Source organism: Balearica regulorum, chromosome 16 (genome assembly GCF_011004875.1).
Source record: "Balearica regulorum gibbericeps isolate bBalReg1 chromosome 16, bBalReg1.pri, whole genome shotgun sequence".
Classification (NCBI taxonomy): domain Eukaryota; kingdom Metazoa; phylum Chordata; class Aves; order Gruiformes; family Gruidae; genus Balearica; species Balearica regulorum.
The window spans coordinates 901195-917192 of NC_046199.1; the positions used below are offsets into that span (position 1 = coordinate 901195).

A 15998-nucleotide genomic window follows, 5' to 3' on the forward strand; every position below is an offset into this window, starting at 1 on the left:
TGGGCTCCCTCTCCTCCGCGCTGCCCGGCGGCCCCCGCCCCGGCTGCGGGCGCTTCCCCTCAGCCCGAGCGCGGGGGGGCAGCCGTGTTCGAGGGGCCCGGGGGGCCGTGGGGTGTCAGGCGCAGCTCGGGGCGGGGGAGAAGGGCCGGGCCGGTCTGGGCTCCCACCGGGGGGAGCTCAGCGGGTCTGGGCTCCCCCTCGGGCCCTGCACTACGCGCTGGGTCGGAGCCGGAGGGGAGGCCGGGGGAGGTGTGTGTGTATCAGCCCCGGCCCCTCAGATCAGGGGCGGCTGCTTCCCGGGCCGGGCCTCCAGGGCAGCTGCGTCGGAGGTGTCTTAGTCCCGTCTCCAGGAGGCTGTAAGAGTTTCCCAAGGGATGTGCAGGTACTTTGTGTCCTCGCTTTTTCAAGCGAACCTCTGGCAGGGAGGCTCGCACGCTGCTGCTTCACCCACTTACCACGGTGGGAAGGAGGTCCCACGCCCAGTGGGACAGCATCGGGAGGAGACACCGTGACGCTGCCGCGGAGCAGCCTCATGTGTTCTCTCACAGCCAGCTTGGCCTTCCAACATGGGCCTCTCGTGCGTGGCCACCTGGAGATGGGGAGCTGAAGATTGTGGTCCTCCCCACAGCACAACAGGTTTTGGCTGGTGTTGGCAGGTGAAGCTGGCCAGGCTCAGCCCTGGCACCAGCGGCTCTCACCGCTGCTGGCTCCGGCAGCGCCGGCACGCGCGTCAGGATGGGCTGAGGCTGCAAGGCAGCACGGAGCCAGGTGGGTGCAGGCAGAACCCGAAGTGGGGCCACAGAACCCGCCATGCCTGGGTCAAACCTCAGCTAAGGTTACCAACAGCTTCCATTCGGCAAAGTTTTAATTGAAATACATACAGGCCTGGTTTGCACGGACACTTCTGAAATCAAACTGGCTGAAACATTTCATTTTTCCCATACACTTCTTTCAGAGGTTGACCTAAAAAGCACCAGTAAAATAAGTTCCATCTTGTGGAAGAGATTGTTTCATTCTGGGCTGAACAAAATGCTTCAGGTTTGTGCAAGTTACTTCCCCACGCAACGACACCGGCCTCTCCTTCTCAGCTTGGCACATGTGCATGGCTGTTTGGCTGCCAGATTTGAAAAATCCATCCTCTGCCCTGATCTATCCTGGACATCTGTTGCTTTGGGAGATGGAGCATGTTGAGTGCTGGGCTGTTTGGCTCTAGGAAGTTACTGGAGAGGTACACGCCCCACTTTCTCACCCTCCAACAAGCCAGCTAATGCCCTCTGCTCTTCCCTGCATGAGCAGCTCCACTAGCTCGCTCCATGCTCCTTAACACAGGGAGATGTAAACCTTCCTTGGCTGTGGTGGTGGCAAGGTTTCACTACTGCCCTCTCGCAGCCTGAGGGCATCATGGGCACTGCCAGTCGTTAACTAAATACTTGTGGGAGGATAGCTTGGCTTTTGCAGGCCAGTCTCAGCCTGCTCCATTTTCAGACATCTGCCCAGCAATTGGAGGTGGTCCCTTCCCCACCGAAGCAGCTCCAGGGCCAGGAGCCTTGTGCCATACTGCATCCTCCTCCGCCCATTTGCCAGTGGAGTATTAACAGACGTCCTTGAAACAAAACACTCTAGGGAGCACGGGCAGGGACAGTGCTGTCCCAGAAGGTCTCAGCAAATACTATCCCCAGTTGTCAGATATATGCGTGACTTCACAGTGCTTCAAGACAAAGCTCTGCTTCCCGCTTCTTGGGTTTTTGAGACCCTGCTTGCCCCAGACCAACCCAGTCTCTTGTGTTTCTGACAAAACCCACCAGCTCTGTCACCTGCAGGCAGCTGAATCCAGCAACCAGGAGAGCCTTTGCAAGCTTGGAAATCAAGCTGGGGAAATGCAGAGATGACAACACCTCCACGGAGGGGACAGAGGCTCCTCAGCGGTGTGCTCCCAGCTCCAACAGGCACCGCTGGCTCTAAGGACGTCCCAAGCACTGTTAAAGACAAGTGACATCAGCAACATTCCCTGGCTGGACCAAACCCACAGGTAACAGATTTACATCATGCTGCATGCCCAGCCATCACTGCCGCAGAGCTGCCCTGTGGCGGGCAGCAGCTGTTGTAGCTGGGGTCTGCCAGCTGACATTGCCAAGACACATGATGCCCAGCTGCACAGCCACCTCTCAACACCTGTTAGCACATCTTTGCACCCGGCCATTTTTCCCTTTAACAGCAAAAGTAACTTGTATTAAAGTTTTAAGAGATATCCTGCTTGAAGCCCAAGAAAGACCACGAGAAATTTTCTCTGCCAGTTGCACACCAGAACACACTCGCTCCTCTCCTCAGATGAGGTTAGGTCAGGGAACATCTCATTCTTCTTCCCGCCAGGGACTGGCTGCTTCTTGCTGAAAGCCAACATGATGTTCCTCCGGGTCTGCAGCTAGCAGTGAGCTTCACAGAGCCTGCAGGCAACACAGCCTCTTCTCTGCACCACCACGCAGACCCTGCAAGGATGCAGCCTCCTGGTGGAACCGTATCCTGCCAGGCATTGGCTCCCACAGCTCAGCTCTCCAGCACAGGAAAGACCTTTTCCTCCCCGAGTTGCCACTCCACGGAAGCACAGACCCCGCACCAGCCATTGGTTTAGTCCCCTGCCCTTCGAGGAGAGAGGAGTGCAGAGCAAGCACGCTCTTGTGCCAGTACCCAAACTGCTGAGGACAGAGGTGCTGCCCAAGCCCCTTTTCCCCCCACGGCAGTCCCTACTCCTGTCAGCAGCTGCTCTCCTGTCCTCCTAGCGCTCAACTTCATGCTCTCCGCTAGGCCATCCCTGTGTCAATCTCTCAAGTCTCTGCAAACCCCCCTTGTTTTTACAGTGCTCATCATTGCAAGGTGCTCAGCTCCATTCTACAGGCTGCCACATGCCCTTAAGCTTCTTAAAATTAACCTCATTTGTTCAGGGGCAGATGCCATAGCTTTAGTTCTCTTGGTGACCAGCACTGGGAATACCTGCTTCTAGGCATTGAGGTACCCCTTAAAACAGAAACCTTAAGAGATCTAAAGCTTGCAGCTGAGCAACTGCAATCACTAACTTACTTACCAAGAGCCTTCAGGAGATCTAGAGACCAAGTTCTCTTCCACATGGTCACGATCATGCTCAGCAGAGGATCCTCCTGAACTCAGGTTCCACCTTAGCTTCCTGCCACTAGAACTTCTGGTTGGACTGCAGACAAGCAAGGAATAAAGCAAAGGGGCAGGTAAGCGACTCTGCAGCTCTGTGCTCTCTCACTCTGCGCATTTTACAGCGGTGCTGGACGTCCTGCTCTGGGCTCTCCGCAACGCAGCCGTGGCTCTGCCAGGATTGCGTGTCACGGGGCAGGGACAGCTGCTGAAGGAGCAGGACAGCTTACACAGAGGCAACACTTGGCTTAACCTGCTTAATCACCCATTAAAGCATGCACCTAAGCATTAGCTGCTACTACTACTACAAATGCTTCTAGGCCCTTCTAAAAGTGCAGGACTCAAGCCTGCAGCACAAGAGACCTGAGAACCCCAAAGAGCTGCTGGCTTAGATATTTATCAAAAATCAAACCTCTTAAAGGAATCCCACACTCCCACCATTTTACAAAACTTCAAAGACCAGAGGATACAGAAGCTGCACAGTGGATTATCCAGGCGACATTTATTAGGGCATTTCAAGTATACAATGATTTTACAGATGGCTGTGAGCAGCTAAGATGCAAACAGATACCAGTAGGAAAGGGTGACCTAGAACTATCAGGCTATGCAATTCTTGTAGGAAATTAATGCTTTCAGCTGAAAAAAAGGTATCAACCAAAAGATTGAGCAAGTTTGGGGATGGGGAAGAGAAAATAGAGAAGTTTTTCTTTGAGATCACTTACTTAAATTGGCAACTCACAAGTAGCAGGAGCTGTCTGCTATTGCACTCTTCCCTTGGCATCCCAAGGACCTAAAGTAGCCAGGTGTGGTTTTTTCCAAGAACAGACAGCGTTTTCCCTAGAAAGGCTGGAGGCCTGCACCGCTGGGTGATTCCGCAGCCCTAGCTCAGCACTTAGAGATGCAGATCCCTGGTTTTGCATATTCACATGCGAGAACCAGGCTGTTGGACTTCCATCGGCGAGGAAGCAATGCAAGAGCGCACTAGAACTATCAACTCCTCACTATAAGGCAGCTTTAGGTCAGGACTCTTTTTGGGTGCCTGAGCTGTTTAGAAAAGCAAGGACCATGTGGCAACAAGACTACAAGGTCCTCTGACAATAACGAGGACTGTGCGTGTTTCGCAAGAACTATTTCTGAAAGACACGTCCTTAAAAATATCTTAAAGCAGAGGCTCCCCCAATGATGCACGAAAAGGGCATGACTAGGGAGGAACCGAGCTATGACATGATAAACTCATAAAAAGCACCTCACAAGCCAGCGGCTATGTACTTTGCCTGATTTGCAAGTTAGTAATTCTGCATTGAAGATAATAGCTGCCTCAGTTGTGTCTCAGTCTCCTGCATTTATACACAAGGAGCAGTTGAATTCAAGAGCTTAAAAAAAAAAAAAGAGAATTTAAATGTTTAACATTTAAAAGTGTATCTCCAGAATGACTGTCCTTCAAGACTACTAAGCTCTGAGGTATGCAATGGTAACTTAGTAGTCAGGCTAGCAGAATGCAGCAGAGTTTCTAAGCTTCCTGAATACAGCTTCGTTAACCAAATGAATCACAATTCTTTCTAGTAAAATTGCTTAAAAACGTGTCTTCAGCAAAGACCATTTAAAAATTCTGGTCGACAACTGATTTGCAAGTAAAACAAAAAATATTAGAAATGGTAACAACACAGTCTGTTTAATCAAATCAGATCTGATTACTACAAAAACACACTAAGGACAGCCACTCAACTCATATCCTGGATGCTGCAGTGCCTTCTTCCCACGTACCCGACACCTGCTTTTTAAAAACTGTTTGTCTAAAGGACAATAATGGAAGACGAGTCAGGATTTAATGACAGATTTCAAACAGAAGGGCATACATACATTAAATTAACAGATTCAACCGTCGGCACACAGGAGTTTGATGGCGTTACTGGCTAGAGTCACAGAAAGTTCCAAATTTGAACAGTCTTGAACCACTTCCAGAAATTCCAATGGCTTTTTAATAGTTCCAACGATTAACGGGTATATAAAATGGAGACAGACTTCTCCAGCAGAAGAGTTGGGGCTCTTCCAGGCTAATCAGACTGCTGGTACAGAAGGGAGTTGATTTGACTTCCCCTACCTTCCCACCAGTCCACTAAAGACTACGATTTGTTAAAACTTTCTTGATTTACTGATGACTGATTTAACAGGCAAAAGTTGCAGACTGTGTCAATCATAGTGGATGGCAGTATAGAAGATTATCCAAACAACCTGTGGAGATGAAAAGAAGTGAATGTTATTTTGATGCCTCTGGAGATGGTTCACACACAGAAAACAAGCCTCGTGCCTTGCTCTCAGTAGAGGGCTGCATTCCAGCTTTGAGATGGTCTCAGAGAGATGTTAGGATCACCAAGTGCTACAGATGGTGGCATTCAACTTGCTTGCTTGCTTTCTGGGGTGACTAATCTCTCCACATTAAAATCCCACCACAGTCCCTCCAGTGATTTCGAAATACCACCAAAGCAAGTGCTAAGCATATTCGGAGCAATTCAGAGCCTGTATTTGTGCAACCCCAAGCACACCTACAGGCTGGGCAGGGAATGGATTGAGAGCAGCCCTGAGGAGAAGGACTTGGGGGTGTTGGGGGACGAGAAGCTCAACACGACCCAGCAATGTGCGCTGGCAGCCCAGAAAGCCACCCGTGTCCTGGGCTGTGTGTCCAGCAGCGTGACCAGCAGGTCGAGGGAGGGGATTCTGCCCATCTGCTCTGCTCTGGTGAGACCCCCCCTGCAGTGCTGCGTCCAGCTCGGGGGTCCCCAGGACAAGAAGGACATGGAGCTGTTGGAGCGAGTCCAGAGGAGGCCACGGAAATGGTCAGAGGGCTGGAGCACCTCTGCCATGGAGACAGGCTGGGAGAGTTGGGGTTGTTCAGCCTGGAGAAGAGAAGGCTGCGGGGAGACCTTAGAGCCCCTTCCAGTCCCTGCAGGGGCTCCAGGAAAGCTGGAGAGGGGCTGGTGACAAGGGCAGGGAGTGACAGGCCAAGGGGAATGGCCTGAAGCTGCAGGAGGGGAGATGGAGATGGGATGTGAGGCAGAAATTCTTCCCCGTGAGGGTGGTGAGGCCCTGGCAGAGGTTGCCCAGAGAAGCTGTGGCTGCCCCTGGCTCCCTGGCAGTGTTCAAGGCCAGGCTGGATGGGGCTTTGGGCAACCTGGGCTAGTGGAGGGTGTCCCTGCCCATGGCAGGGGGTGGGACTGGATGGGCTGGGAGGTCCCTTCCAACCCAAACCAGTCTGGGATTCTATGACTTGGGGGAGTGGAGTAAGGGAAAAACAAAGACAGCCAAACCAGCAGTTTGGGTGTAACGAGTTCTAGTTGAAACTGTACCAGGATATCTGGGACAGAGGATGGGAAGACATAAAAGTTAAGTGGTAGATGCAGAAGCATAGCTGCCTGTCCCTGCATCCTTTCCTACAGAGAAATCTCAGGCATTAATACAGTATTTCATAGCCAGTAGCCATCAGATTTTGGGACTTTCTTTCCCAATCAACTCCACTTATTAGATGGTGTTAACATACCTTTCTTCTATCAGTGCACCACCTCACCTGCTTTTCTTCCAGGTGTTTTCCCTCAGAAGGTGTACCAACACAATTCACTAATCAACTTAGAGAAAGCAAAAGACATTACCAGAAACAGTGCAAAAGATGTCATGAATCCTTCCTTTGTTAGCTCCCACGTCCCGCCATACTCCTCCTCATCTATCTGCTGGAAGCTGCTGAAGTAGAGGTACAGAACACCAGCATTGATCAGGCAGAATCTGGAAGAAAGAGAATAGGAACTGTCGTTTTGGTGATGCAGGGTGCAGGTATCCAACATATCATACAGCAACGTAGCAGTGAAATGTCCTTCGTCCGCACCAGAGAGGAAGCAGAGAGGAACACCATTCCTGTAACGCTTCCCAGGCAGCCGGGTCACTTCCTCAACAGAGCACCCCAGGTCAGCCTGCTGTAGCACGCTAGGTTTGGATGAAGTTCACCCTACAAGGCACAGCCTACTCCTAGTAAGGCTCAACAGACAGCAGTCAAAAGCTGGAAACATCAGCAGATCTGCAAACCCTGCACGTTTTCCTATCCTGCAGATCAGCGGCAGTCCTGCTACCACACAGAATCCAATTTCCTCGTGTGTGCTACTTAATTTGACGCTGCTAAGGGGGAAGATTGTTAGACTCTGCTCAGTGTTAGAACCCTGTTAGCATCCCATGACCAAACGCAGCGACTTAGAGATGAGAGCCAGAGCAGACTCGATAGTGCCCTCAGAGCCATAGCACCGGGGTTCAACTCAAGACAACTCAACACTCTCTAGTCTGTGCCAACAGTTACGCTGCAACGGAGAGAAAAAATATCACCTCCTGTTTGTCCTTAGACACATTTGGCTTTATACCACCCCAACTTAAGGCTGGGGCAACCTGGGAAATGACAGGTACATTTCCTGGAAAGAAGGCTGTGCAGGAGGGGCAATGTGGGAAGATGTATGCACAAGTTCGGTGACTGGCAGTGAAGCTGTGTGACTGCAACCACACAGAAACCATGCACACAGTTCTAGAAGCTTTTTGTTTTTCCGCTGTACACCAAATCACTTGAATTTCTTAGTAATGTTTAGCACAGGAATTGGCTTAGGTGCCTGAAGGCACCTTGTGAATTAATGGATGACTAAGAACAACACTTCTCAGCTACTCCACATCTGTTACTGGGAGCACTTTAGATTTAACCGTTTGCATGTAGCTATCGAGCTCCTGTTGGAGCATCTCTGCTTTACAGCCTCTTTTCCCTAAATTTCAAACTTTTTTCTTTTTTCTTTTTCTCTCCTTAGAGACACTTACTGCTACTCCCTCCGCTTTCTTGCCACAGCCAGGACACTCAGGATGAGGGACAAGATGACAAGTCAATTTTGCCTCAGTGAGGTCATGAGCTTGACTAGACCTTGACTAGGCAGAGCCATTTGCAACCAGAGACTCCCCAAAGCAGACACAGCGTCTCCCCACGCCCAGTCTTCGGAGAGCAGGGCTGTGTTTCCCATCTCTGGTGTCCCTCCAGAGGCTTTTAGGCATGTGCCAGGGCCAAACAAATTTTCATTTCATAACTCAGAGTGCTCGCCGCAGCCTTTGGACCGCTGCTGAGAGGTGAGCTGAATCCGATGCGTATGCACCCTTCTAGGCACTGCCTTTCCCCCGCACCACGGCCGAAAGGACAACTTCAGTGAGCTGGGAGCGCTGCAGGAGCACTGCCAACGGCGCCGCTTTGCCTGTTTGTTACCTACGGTCTTTGGCGCTGTGAAGAAACCTTTTCTTGTTCAAAGAGAAGCTGTCCCTCTTGTCTACTAACAGAACCTCCTCTCTGAGGAGGGCTCCTGACTCCAAGAGAAGGGCTACTACACCTTCCCCTCTATGGGCCATACTTAGGTGGCCACACTAGGCACCATACTCATAGCCCCTATTCGCACATGCAGGAACAGGCTGTTTCACATGTCAACTGAACCTCTCGTTCCCTTCTTCTACCCATGCCTCCTTTAATAACAATAAAATAAATAATAATTTTAAAAAGTATTAATCAGGCTGAGGAAAGATAAATGCTGATGAAGACATGATTTATGTGAATTTCATGACAAATAACAGTCCGGAATGCAACGCTGGCTTCAAGACACATGGTGGACAGAGACTGCGTTTGAGCAGCTCGTTGTTTATAAGCACAACTTTAAACCAGACACCAAGTAAAGTCCAAATGTGGGAAAGTACATGAGACAGAAAAGGAAATAAACCTTACACTGCTATTCCCACGAATCCCTTCAGTGGAACTACTCCCCAGATGATTCCCAAAATAACTGCAATGATCTGCCGGAACCAGTAGATCACATCTAAAAATTCGTCCTGAGGAGATAAAGCACAAGAAAGATTTTGGCATTTACTATGTTTCCTTTTTTTTAAAGCATTATACAATTAACAGGTGAAAATTTCACACACCGAACACTTAATTTTCCATTTGAAGTATAAGATATTGTGCTCAGAGCAGATGACAGCAGCTTGTGGCATCACGCACCTTGGACTTCTCTGCTTCCAAATTAAATACATGGCTTTGTCCTCCAATGAGCTAACTGCAGAGGCAGACAAGTATCTAGTCCTCCTTTTTACTAAAGATTAAATTCTATAAAAATTCACTGGAATAAAAGTTTAAAGAACCATTTACGCTTCAAGACTGTTATAGCCACCCTCAGCGCTCCCGGCCCTCCCCTGCACAGAAACAAGTGCTACCAGTAGCCAGTACTCACCCCAACGCCAAACCACAAACCATATCACAGAATCCCAGACTGGTTGGGGTTGGAAGGGACCTCTGGAGATCATCTAGTCCAGCCCCCTGCCAGAGCACGATCACCCAGAGCAGGTTGCACAGGATGGTGTCCAGGCGGGTTTGGAATCTCTCCAGAGAAGGAGACTCCACAACCTCTCTGGGCAGCCTGTCCCAGGGCTCGGTCACCCTCAGAGGGAAGAAGTTTTTCCTCGTGTTCAGATGGAACTTCCCGTGTTCCAGTTTGTGCCCGTTGCCCCTTGTCCTGTCACTGGGCACCACTGAGAAGAGTCTGGCCCCTTCCTCTAGCCATCAACTCTTTAGATATTGATAAGTGTTGATCAGATCCCCTCCCAGGCTTCTCTTCTCCAGACTAACCAGCCCCAGCTCTCTCAGCCTTTCCTCATACCAGAGATGCTCCAGACCCCTCATCATCCTTGCAGCCCTCCGATGGACTCTCCCCAGTAGTTCCCTGTCTGTCTTGAACTGGGGAGCCCAGCACTGGACACAGAACTCCAGATGTGGCCTCACCAGGGCAGAGCAGAGGGGGAGGAGAACCTCCCTCGACCTGCTGGCCACACTCTTCTTAATGCACCCCAGGACACCATTGGCCTTCTTGGCCACAAGGGCACACTGCTGGTCATGGAGAGCTTGTTGTCCACCAGGACTGCCAGGTCCTTCTCCACAGCGCTGTGTTGCAGCAGGTGAACCCCTGACCTGTACTGGTGCCTGGGGTTACTCCTCGCTGGGTGCAGGACCCTACACTTGCCTTTTTTGAACTTCAGTTGGTTCCTCTCCACCCAACTCTCCAGCCTGTCCAGATCTCACTGAATGTCAGCGCAGCCTTCCAGCGTGTCGGCCACTCCTCCCAGTTCTGTATCGTCAGTGAACTTGCTGAGGGCACACTCTGTCCCCTGTCCAGGTCAGCGATGAATATGCTGAACAAGACCGGACCCAGCACTGACCCTTGGGGCACACCAGTAGCTACAGGCCTCCAACGAGACTCTGCACCGCTGATCACAACCCTCTGGGCTCTGCCATTCAGCCCGTTCTCAACCCACCTCACTGTCCACTCACCCGACCCACACTGCCTAAGCTTGCCTGTGAGGATGGTACGGGAGGCGGTGTCAAAAGCCGTCTCACACGTACTACAAATGCATCTGCATTCTTTCAGAGCAGCAGAGAAGCGGTCATTCCTGTTTGTCCGTAGGGCCAATACAACTGTACGTATTGCAGCTGGACAACGCTGACTCATGCTTTAAATAAAATTCACTTCTGCTCGCATCTGTTTTCTAGCCTCCCCAAGGATGGGACTGCCTCCACATACCCTCGAACACCAACGGCCTTCATGATTTTACCGTAGTACGTGCAAAATTGTTTGGCTCGATGTGGAAGACTAGAATCCATGTCAGATAAGGTCATTTCTCTCAGTCACTACATTTCTCAGTCATGTTAGCCCCCAGTTCACATCCAATTGCATCAAAACATTGGCACAGCCTGTCATTGCTGCCCTCGCTGACTCTGGAATTCCCGCCCAATTTGCCAGAGGGGATTGAGGTCAAGTACAGGAGACCCCCACCAATTCTGTGAGCAACTGCAAGCAATAAGAAAAAAGCATCAGAGATTCACGTCTGTCCTCCAGGGAAAAGCAGGGCAGACTCCGCACCTTGTCCATGCTGAAGGCAAAGCCAGCAAACTGGGGAGCGGACGTCCCGCTCCGTCCATGCGGCCGCGTGCCCAGGCTGCGCTAGGGATACGGCAGGAGCTGGGATGCTGCAGAGCAGCTCGCGAGTGTGCTGCTGGGGGAGGCGGGCACTGACCAGGAGCATTACAGCACATGGGAGAGTGCCCAGGAAAAAGGCCTCACTAGCGCTAAAACCACCGGGAAGTCTGTGGCTGACAGAGGTCTGCTGGCAAACACGAGCAAAACATGCAAGTTGAGCGCAGACGTGAAATTCTGTAGAAACCAAATCTCTTTTTGCACGTGAGATGGCGAGGCCAGGAACAGCAAATCAGACTGCAAACGGCTAAACAACTGCCACGACGTTACTCTTCTGTGAGAACATACCTGCGCTGTGACACTGCAACAGAGAAACTCCCACCAGCCTGTTCCGGCTGCTGCCCTTTCCCTTCAGACCCGACAGGTCAGCTGGATTTACAAATATATTTTTCCCCTGACTTCTTAAAGTAGACTACATTTCTAGTTCTCTTTTAATTACAGAAAGTAATGTTGGTTTTTTTAATCCTAGAAGATCTTAATCCAAAAGCCAAATTTAACTGAGGTATCTTAATATAAACGCAGCTTGTGTTTTCTTTGGCTCCATACCCAAGCGGCAGAGAAGAACTGGGTCTGCTGCAGGCCCCAGTACAGCAGACGTGCCGCATCTGCCTTCAGGAAGAACTCGGAGGGCAAGTTCTCTGGGTAAAAAAGGCCACAAAAGCATCGCGCACCGGTTGCCCAGCCTGGAAGTCACAGCTGATTTACCGGGGAGCGCTGCCTTTACCCGGGACGGCTGCCAGACAGCCCCGGCTCCCCCAGCCCAGACACCCGGCTGGCCCCACGGCCCCGGGAGGGGCAGAGACCCGCACAGGCTGGAGCGCGGTAAGCCACGCGTGTTTCCTGCAAGAGGTATTTAAACACAGCCGAACAGGTGCCAGCCCGGCCCCGCGGGACCCTTTCCCCGCACCCCCTCGCCGTCCTCTGAGCGGGCCGCCGGGCCGGGCCTGCTGCGGGCCAAGTCCGCCCTGAAACGCGCCGCCGCCGCCGCCGCCTCCTCCTCCTCCTCCTCCTCCTCTCCCCGAGCCCCGCCCGCGGCGGGAGGCCTCTCCTGTCCCGTGCCACAAAGCCCGGCGCCGGGGGGGACAAGCGGGTGAGAGCCCGGGGCCGGGTGGGCAGGTCGCAGGGGGCAGCGGCACCAACGACCGGCCCCGGTACCGCCAGGCGAGAGCAGCCCCCCCCGCCGACCCGCGGGAGCTGCCGGCGGAGTCACGCCCGGCCCCGCACCACACGGGAGACACCCCCCGCCGCCGCGGCCCCACCTTGTCGTGCCAGGCGGAGTCGCTGCGCAGCGCCTTGCCCCACACGGAGCCGCGCCCGGCCGCCCCGCCGTTGGCCACCGCGTGCTGCTGCGCGTGCGGCAGCTCCTCCCTGCGCCGGGCGCCGCCGCTGCTCATCATCATCCTCCTCCTCCTCCTCCTCCCTCCTGCCCGCCCGGCCCCGGCTCCGCCGCCGGCCCGGAAGCGGCCGCCGCACACCGTCACCCGCCCGCGCCCCCGTTCCGCCAATCGCGGCGGCGTCTCGCGCCACACGTGACAAAGGCGAGCGCCGCTCCCCCTACGGCAGGGGAGAAGGGACGGGAAGGAGCGCGGCGCGCGTTGGGCTCGGCGGCGGGGCGGAGCCTGGGTTCGGGGAGGGAGGGGCCGTGCCCCGGGAGCCCGCCCGGTGCCTGCGAACCCTGCGGGTCGGGCCGGGCCGGGCCGGCGGCTGCTCTGCCCGCGGGACGTGCGGCGGGAGGCCGAGGAGGGGCCCCCGGGGTGTGGGACGGCCGCTCGGCCGGGCTCCCTCCGCCGGCAGCGCTGGGCCCGGGCGCGGGAGGTGCGGGGGCCCGGCGTGAGGGCAGCGCCCTGGCTGGCAGCGGCCGTGAGGGGAAACGGGCCCGCGTCGGTAGCGGGCGGCCTCGGGCGCCGCGCCCGGGGATGCACCGGGGAAGGGGACGGCCTCGCTTCTCCGCGGGCAGGCGGGAGGCAGCCCCCGGGTTGTCCCCGCGGGTTGGCCGGGCAGGGGACACACGCGTGAGGCGGCGTGCCGAGCCGAGCGGCCGCACGGTGCGGCGGGAGACCGGGGGATTCCCGGGGGACAGCTTCCCCTCCTTGCTGGGCGCCGCACCGCACGTTTCCATCGCGCTCCGCTCTCGGCTCAAAGTCCGCAGCCACGCTGTGAGACTCCGAGGGTCCTTCCTGCAGGACGGGAGGCCTTGGGAGCACCAGAGCCGTTGGAATAAAACACGGTTGCGCAGGGCGCTGCAGCACGTTGTCTCTGGTTATTCAGCAGCCAAACATGCGTCGTCTGCAGAAAGTACGCTCTTGGAAGTGAATAAAACAATGCGGAGTGCTAAAGATTTGACTATTGTTTTATATTCTTGCCTTACAAGAGCCATGGTATTCCACTTAGAACAGTTGCGTTCCTCGTGAAAAAACATGTTTGGAATTACTTCTTCAGCACGGGGGGTTTGGTTGGGATGGATTTGCTATTAACCTCTCTGGGGTGTGCTTATGTGGGTGGGGGGCCAGGAAGGGCCTGGGTTTGTGACAATAAACGATCGAACTTTCTGTGTGTGCGTGGGTGTGGGTCTATGTACCGCCTGGTGTGCGGCCTGAGGAGCAGTTCAGCTCAGCGGTGCTGGGGCCGCTCAGCATTGCTGGAAGACTGTGATCCCACAATGAATCCTTGGTGGTGGTGAGGCCCGAGCCCTGCAGAAATCGTCGCGTGGAGCCCCGCAGGGACTCTCTCATGGAGCCCCGCAGAGACTCTCTCACGGAGCCCCGCAGAGACTCTCTCACGGAGCCTGTCCCTCCTCGCTTGCCCACTGGCACTGAAGCGTGGTGAGGTCGCTGTTTCGTTTCCCCATGAGCAAACCCTGGCCCCAGGGTCCTGCATTTCTTTCCATTGCACAGACGCGTGACCTGCTGAGCGTCTCGGGAGCCTGACGGCTCTGGTGGCCACGCAGCCACCTTGCTGTTGGTTCCAGCAGGACCCAGGAACTTTCGGGCAGAGTGGACCTACCTGAGCTGTGGGTGTTATCACAGAGGGAGCAGGCAGATGAGTCCTTGTCACGCACCTCCCATCACTTCCAGCTGAGGCCTTGTAATTTCAATAGAGCTTATGCAAGATACCATTGGACTCCAAAAGGATCTTCCCTGCTCCAGCAGTCAAGCCCCCGAGCATGTGTCCGACCCCTCGGGCACTGGCCACAAGCCAAAGGCTGGTCCAAGTCAATGGCCCCCCGTTGCATTAGCAGGAAGGGGACATGCGGTGGGGGGGGGCCATCGCTGTTCCTCTGGCAGGACCTTTGCCTCTGACCCCCTTCCCCACGACAGGGCCCTTCGCTGAGGGGCCAGGGCTCACATCCCCAGCTCTGGCCTTGCCCCCCGGGGGGCTTGGAGCATGGCACCCCCTCCTGCTCCGGAGTGTCTGACAGACATGGGCACTGAGCACAGCGGGGGGGTGGCAGCTGCGGGACCCTGGGGCTGATCTCTTCCAGGACTTCAGGCTGTGTCCTCAGCACATGAGGAGTCTCACTGTCCCCAGCTCCATGCTCCTGCCCCCGGCCAGGTTGCAGGGGTGGAAGGACCTTGCACAGTGATGAGAGACCTGGATCAGGGAACTGATCTTAAATTCACCTGCTAAAAAACCCCCGCGTTTGTTTTACTCCGTCTCCATTGCCTGATCCACTGCCCAGTGAGAAAAGCAAATTAAATTGGGGCTTGACAGAACAAGGAGAGGGCAGGAGAGGTGCCAGAGGATGTCAAGGGGGTACAAACAGGCCCCAGGTAAGGGGTGCGTATTGGGTGGCACATGGGAGTGGGGGAGAAGGGTTACGTGGGGAGCCCTGGGCACAGGCAGGGGAAGGTGGGACGGGCTCGATGAGGCTCCGGGGAGAGCCCGCAGGGCCACGCGAGGAGGCCTCAGAGGCTGCAAAGCGTGCGAGGAGCTGCCACGTCCGTCCTGCCCCTCTGCCCCAGTTCCCCCAGCCCAGGGCACGGCCTGACACCTGCCCAGTGGCCAGGAACTGGGGCTTGGTGAGGGACAGCGGCCACCCCAGAGGGGCTGGAGGGGGTGGGCTTGCCAGGCTCCCAGGGACCACCTGGACGCGACTCGGGCTGAGCCTTTCCTCCAGCACAGAAAAACCTGGGACCAGCCTCGGGGTAGCAGCTCGGGCTGCCTGACTCCTGCCATGTGTTCTTTTTTTCTTCCTTTTTTTTCTCTTTCCTTATATTTTTATTAAAAAGGCAAACCTCCTTGGGACCCCCTGGCCAGACCATGGGCACGGCAAAGGCTCTGTGCTCTCCCTGGCTCCCCCCTGCCCCGGCATGGCACTTGGTGGCATTTCCATCCCCATCTCCGCATTTGGCCTGATTCCTGCCTAGCACAGCCTCTCCTTTGGAGGGGACGCAGGCGGACACCTGCCTCCAGCGAAGGCTGAATGACCTCCGGGGCTGCCCAGGAGGAGGCAATGCCCTGGCAGGTTTTGTCCAAGCAGCATGGGGGCATGGTTAGGATGTCCCCAAGTCTGGCAGACTGTTGGCAGAGCAGGTCACTGGTCTTCTGAGCCAGCGGGAACAAAATCTGTGTCCTGGGCAGGGTCTGGCTAGGCTGCTAGAGGACATGGCTGTTGCTTTTGTGTCAGTGATGGAACAGGTTTTTTGTCTTTTTAACTGTTGTTTGTAATGATGCCCCGCAGGAGAATGGCAGCTTGGATTAATCTGTGCCACTGCTCATTTCTGCTCTTCGCCCGTGTTGCTGTGAGTGCAGCCCGTGCGCTCC

At 54.7% G+C, this 15998-nt stretch overlaps 1 protein-coding gene and 1 long non-coding RNA gene across 2 annotated transcripts; one reads left to right on the forward strand and one right to left on the reverse strand.

Moving 5' to 3' along the window:
- The first annotated feature begins 47 nt into the window (after positions 1-47).
- On the forward strand, positions 48-8942 carry LOC142604090 (uncharacterized). The gene is made up of 3 exons (XR_012837989.1): positions 48-382; positions 1821-2029; positions 7986-8942. It is a non-coding gene; the product is annotated as an uncharacterized LOC142604090 (long non-coding RNA).
- Positions 3642-12708, reverse strand: RAB5IF (RAB5 interacting factor). Its single transcript, XM_075768358.1, has 4 exons — positions 12494-12708; positions 8936-9039; positions 6804-6933; positions 3642-5391 (listed from the first exon to the last, which is right to left on the reverse strand). The coding sequence occupies exons 1-4, from the start codon at positions 12632-12634 to the stop codon at positions 5350-5352; spliced, it is 417 nt and encodes a 138-aa protein (XP_075624473.1). The 5' UTR covers positions 12635-12708; the 3' UTR covers positions 3642-5349.
- Positions 12709-15998: the final 3290 nt, after the last annotated feature.

What these genes read in the sequence shown, in the direction of transcription:
- RAB5IF (XM_075768358.1), bottom strand. Translation starts at nt 12,634, where the DNA reads ATGATGATGAGCAGCGGCGGCGCCCGGCGCAGGGAGGAGCTGCCGCAC. An exon ending in GGATTCGTGGGAATAGCAGT is followed by an intron (nt 6,934 to 8,935) that starts GTAAGGTTTATT and finishes TCTTTCTTCCAG; the next exon opens with ATTCTGCCTGATCAATGCTG. An exon ending in CATCTTTTGCACTGTTTCTG is followed by an intron (nt 5,392 to 6,803) that starts GTAATGTCTTTT and finishes TCATCTCCACAG; the next exon opens with GTTGTTTGGATAATCTTCTA.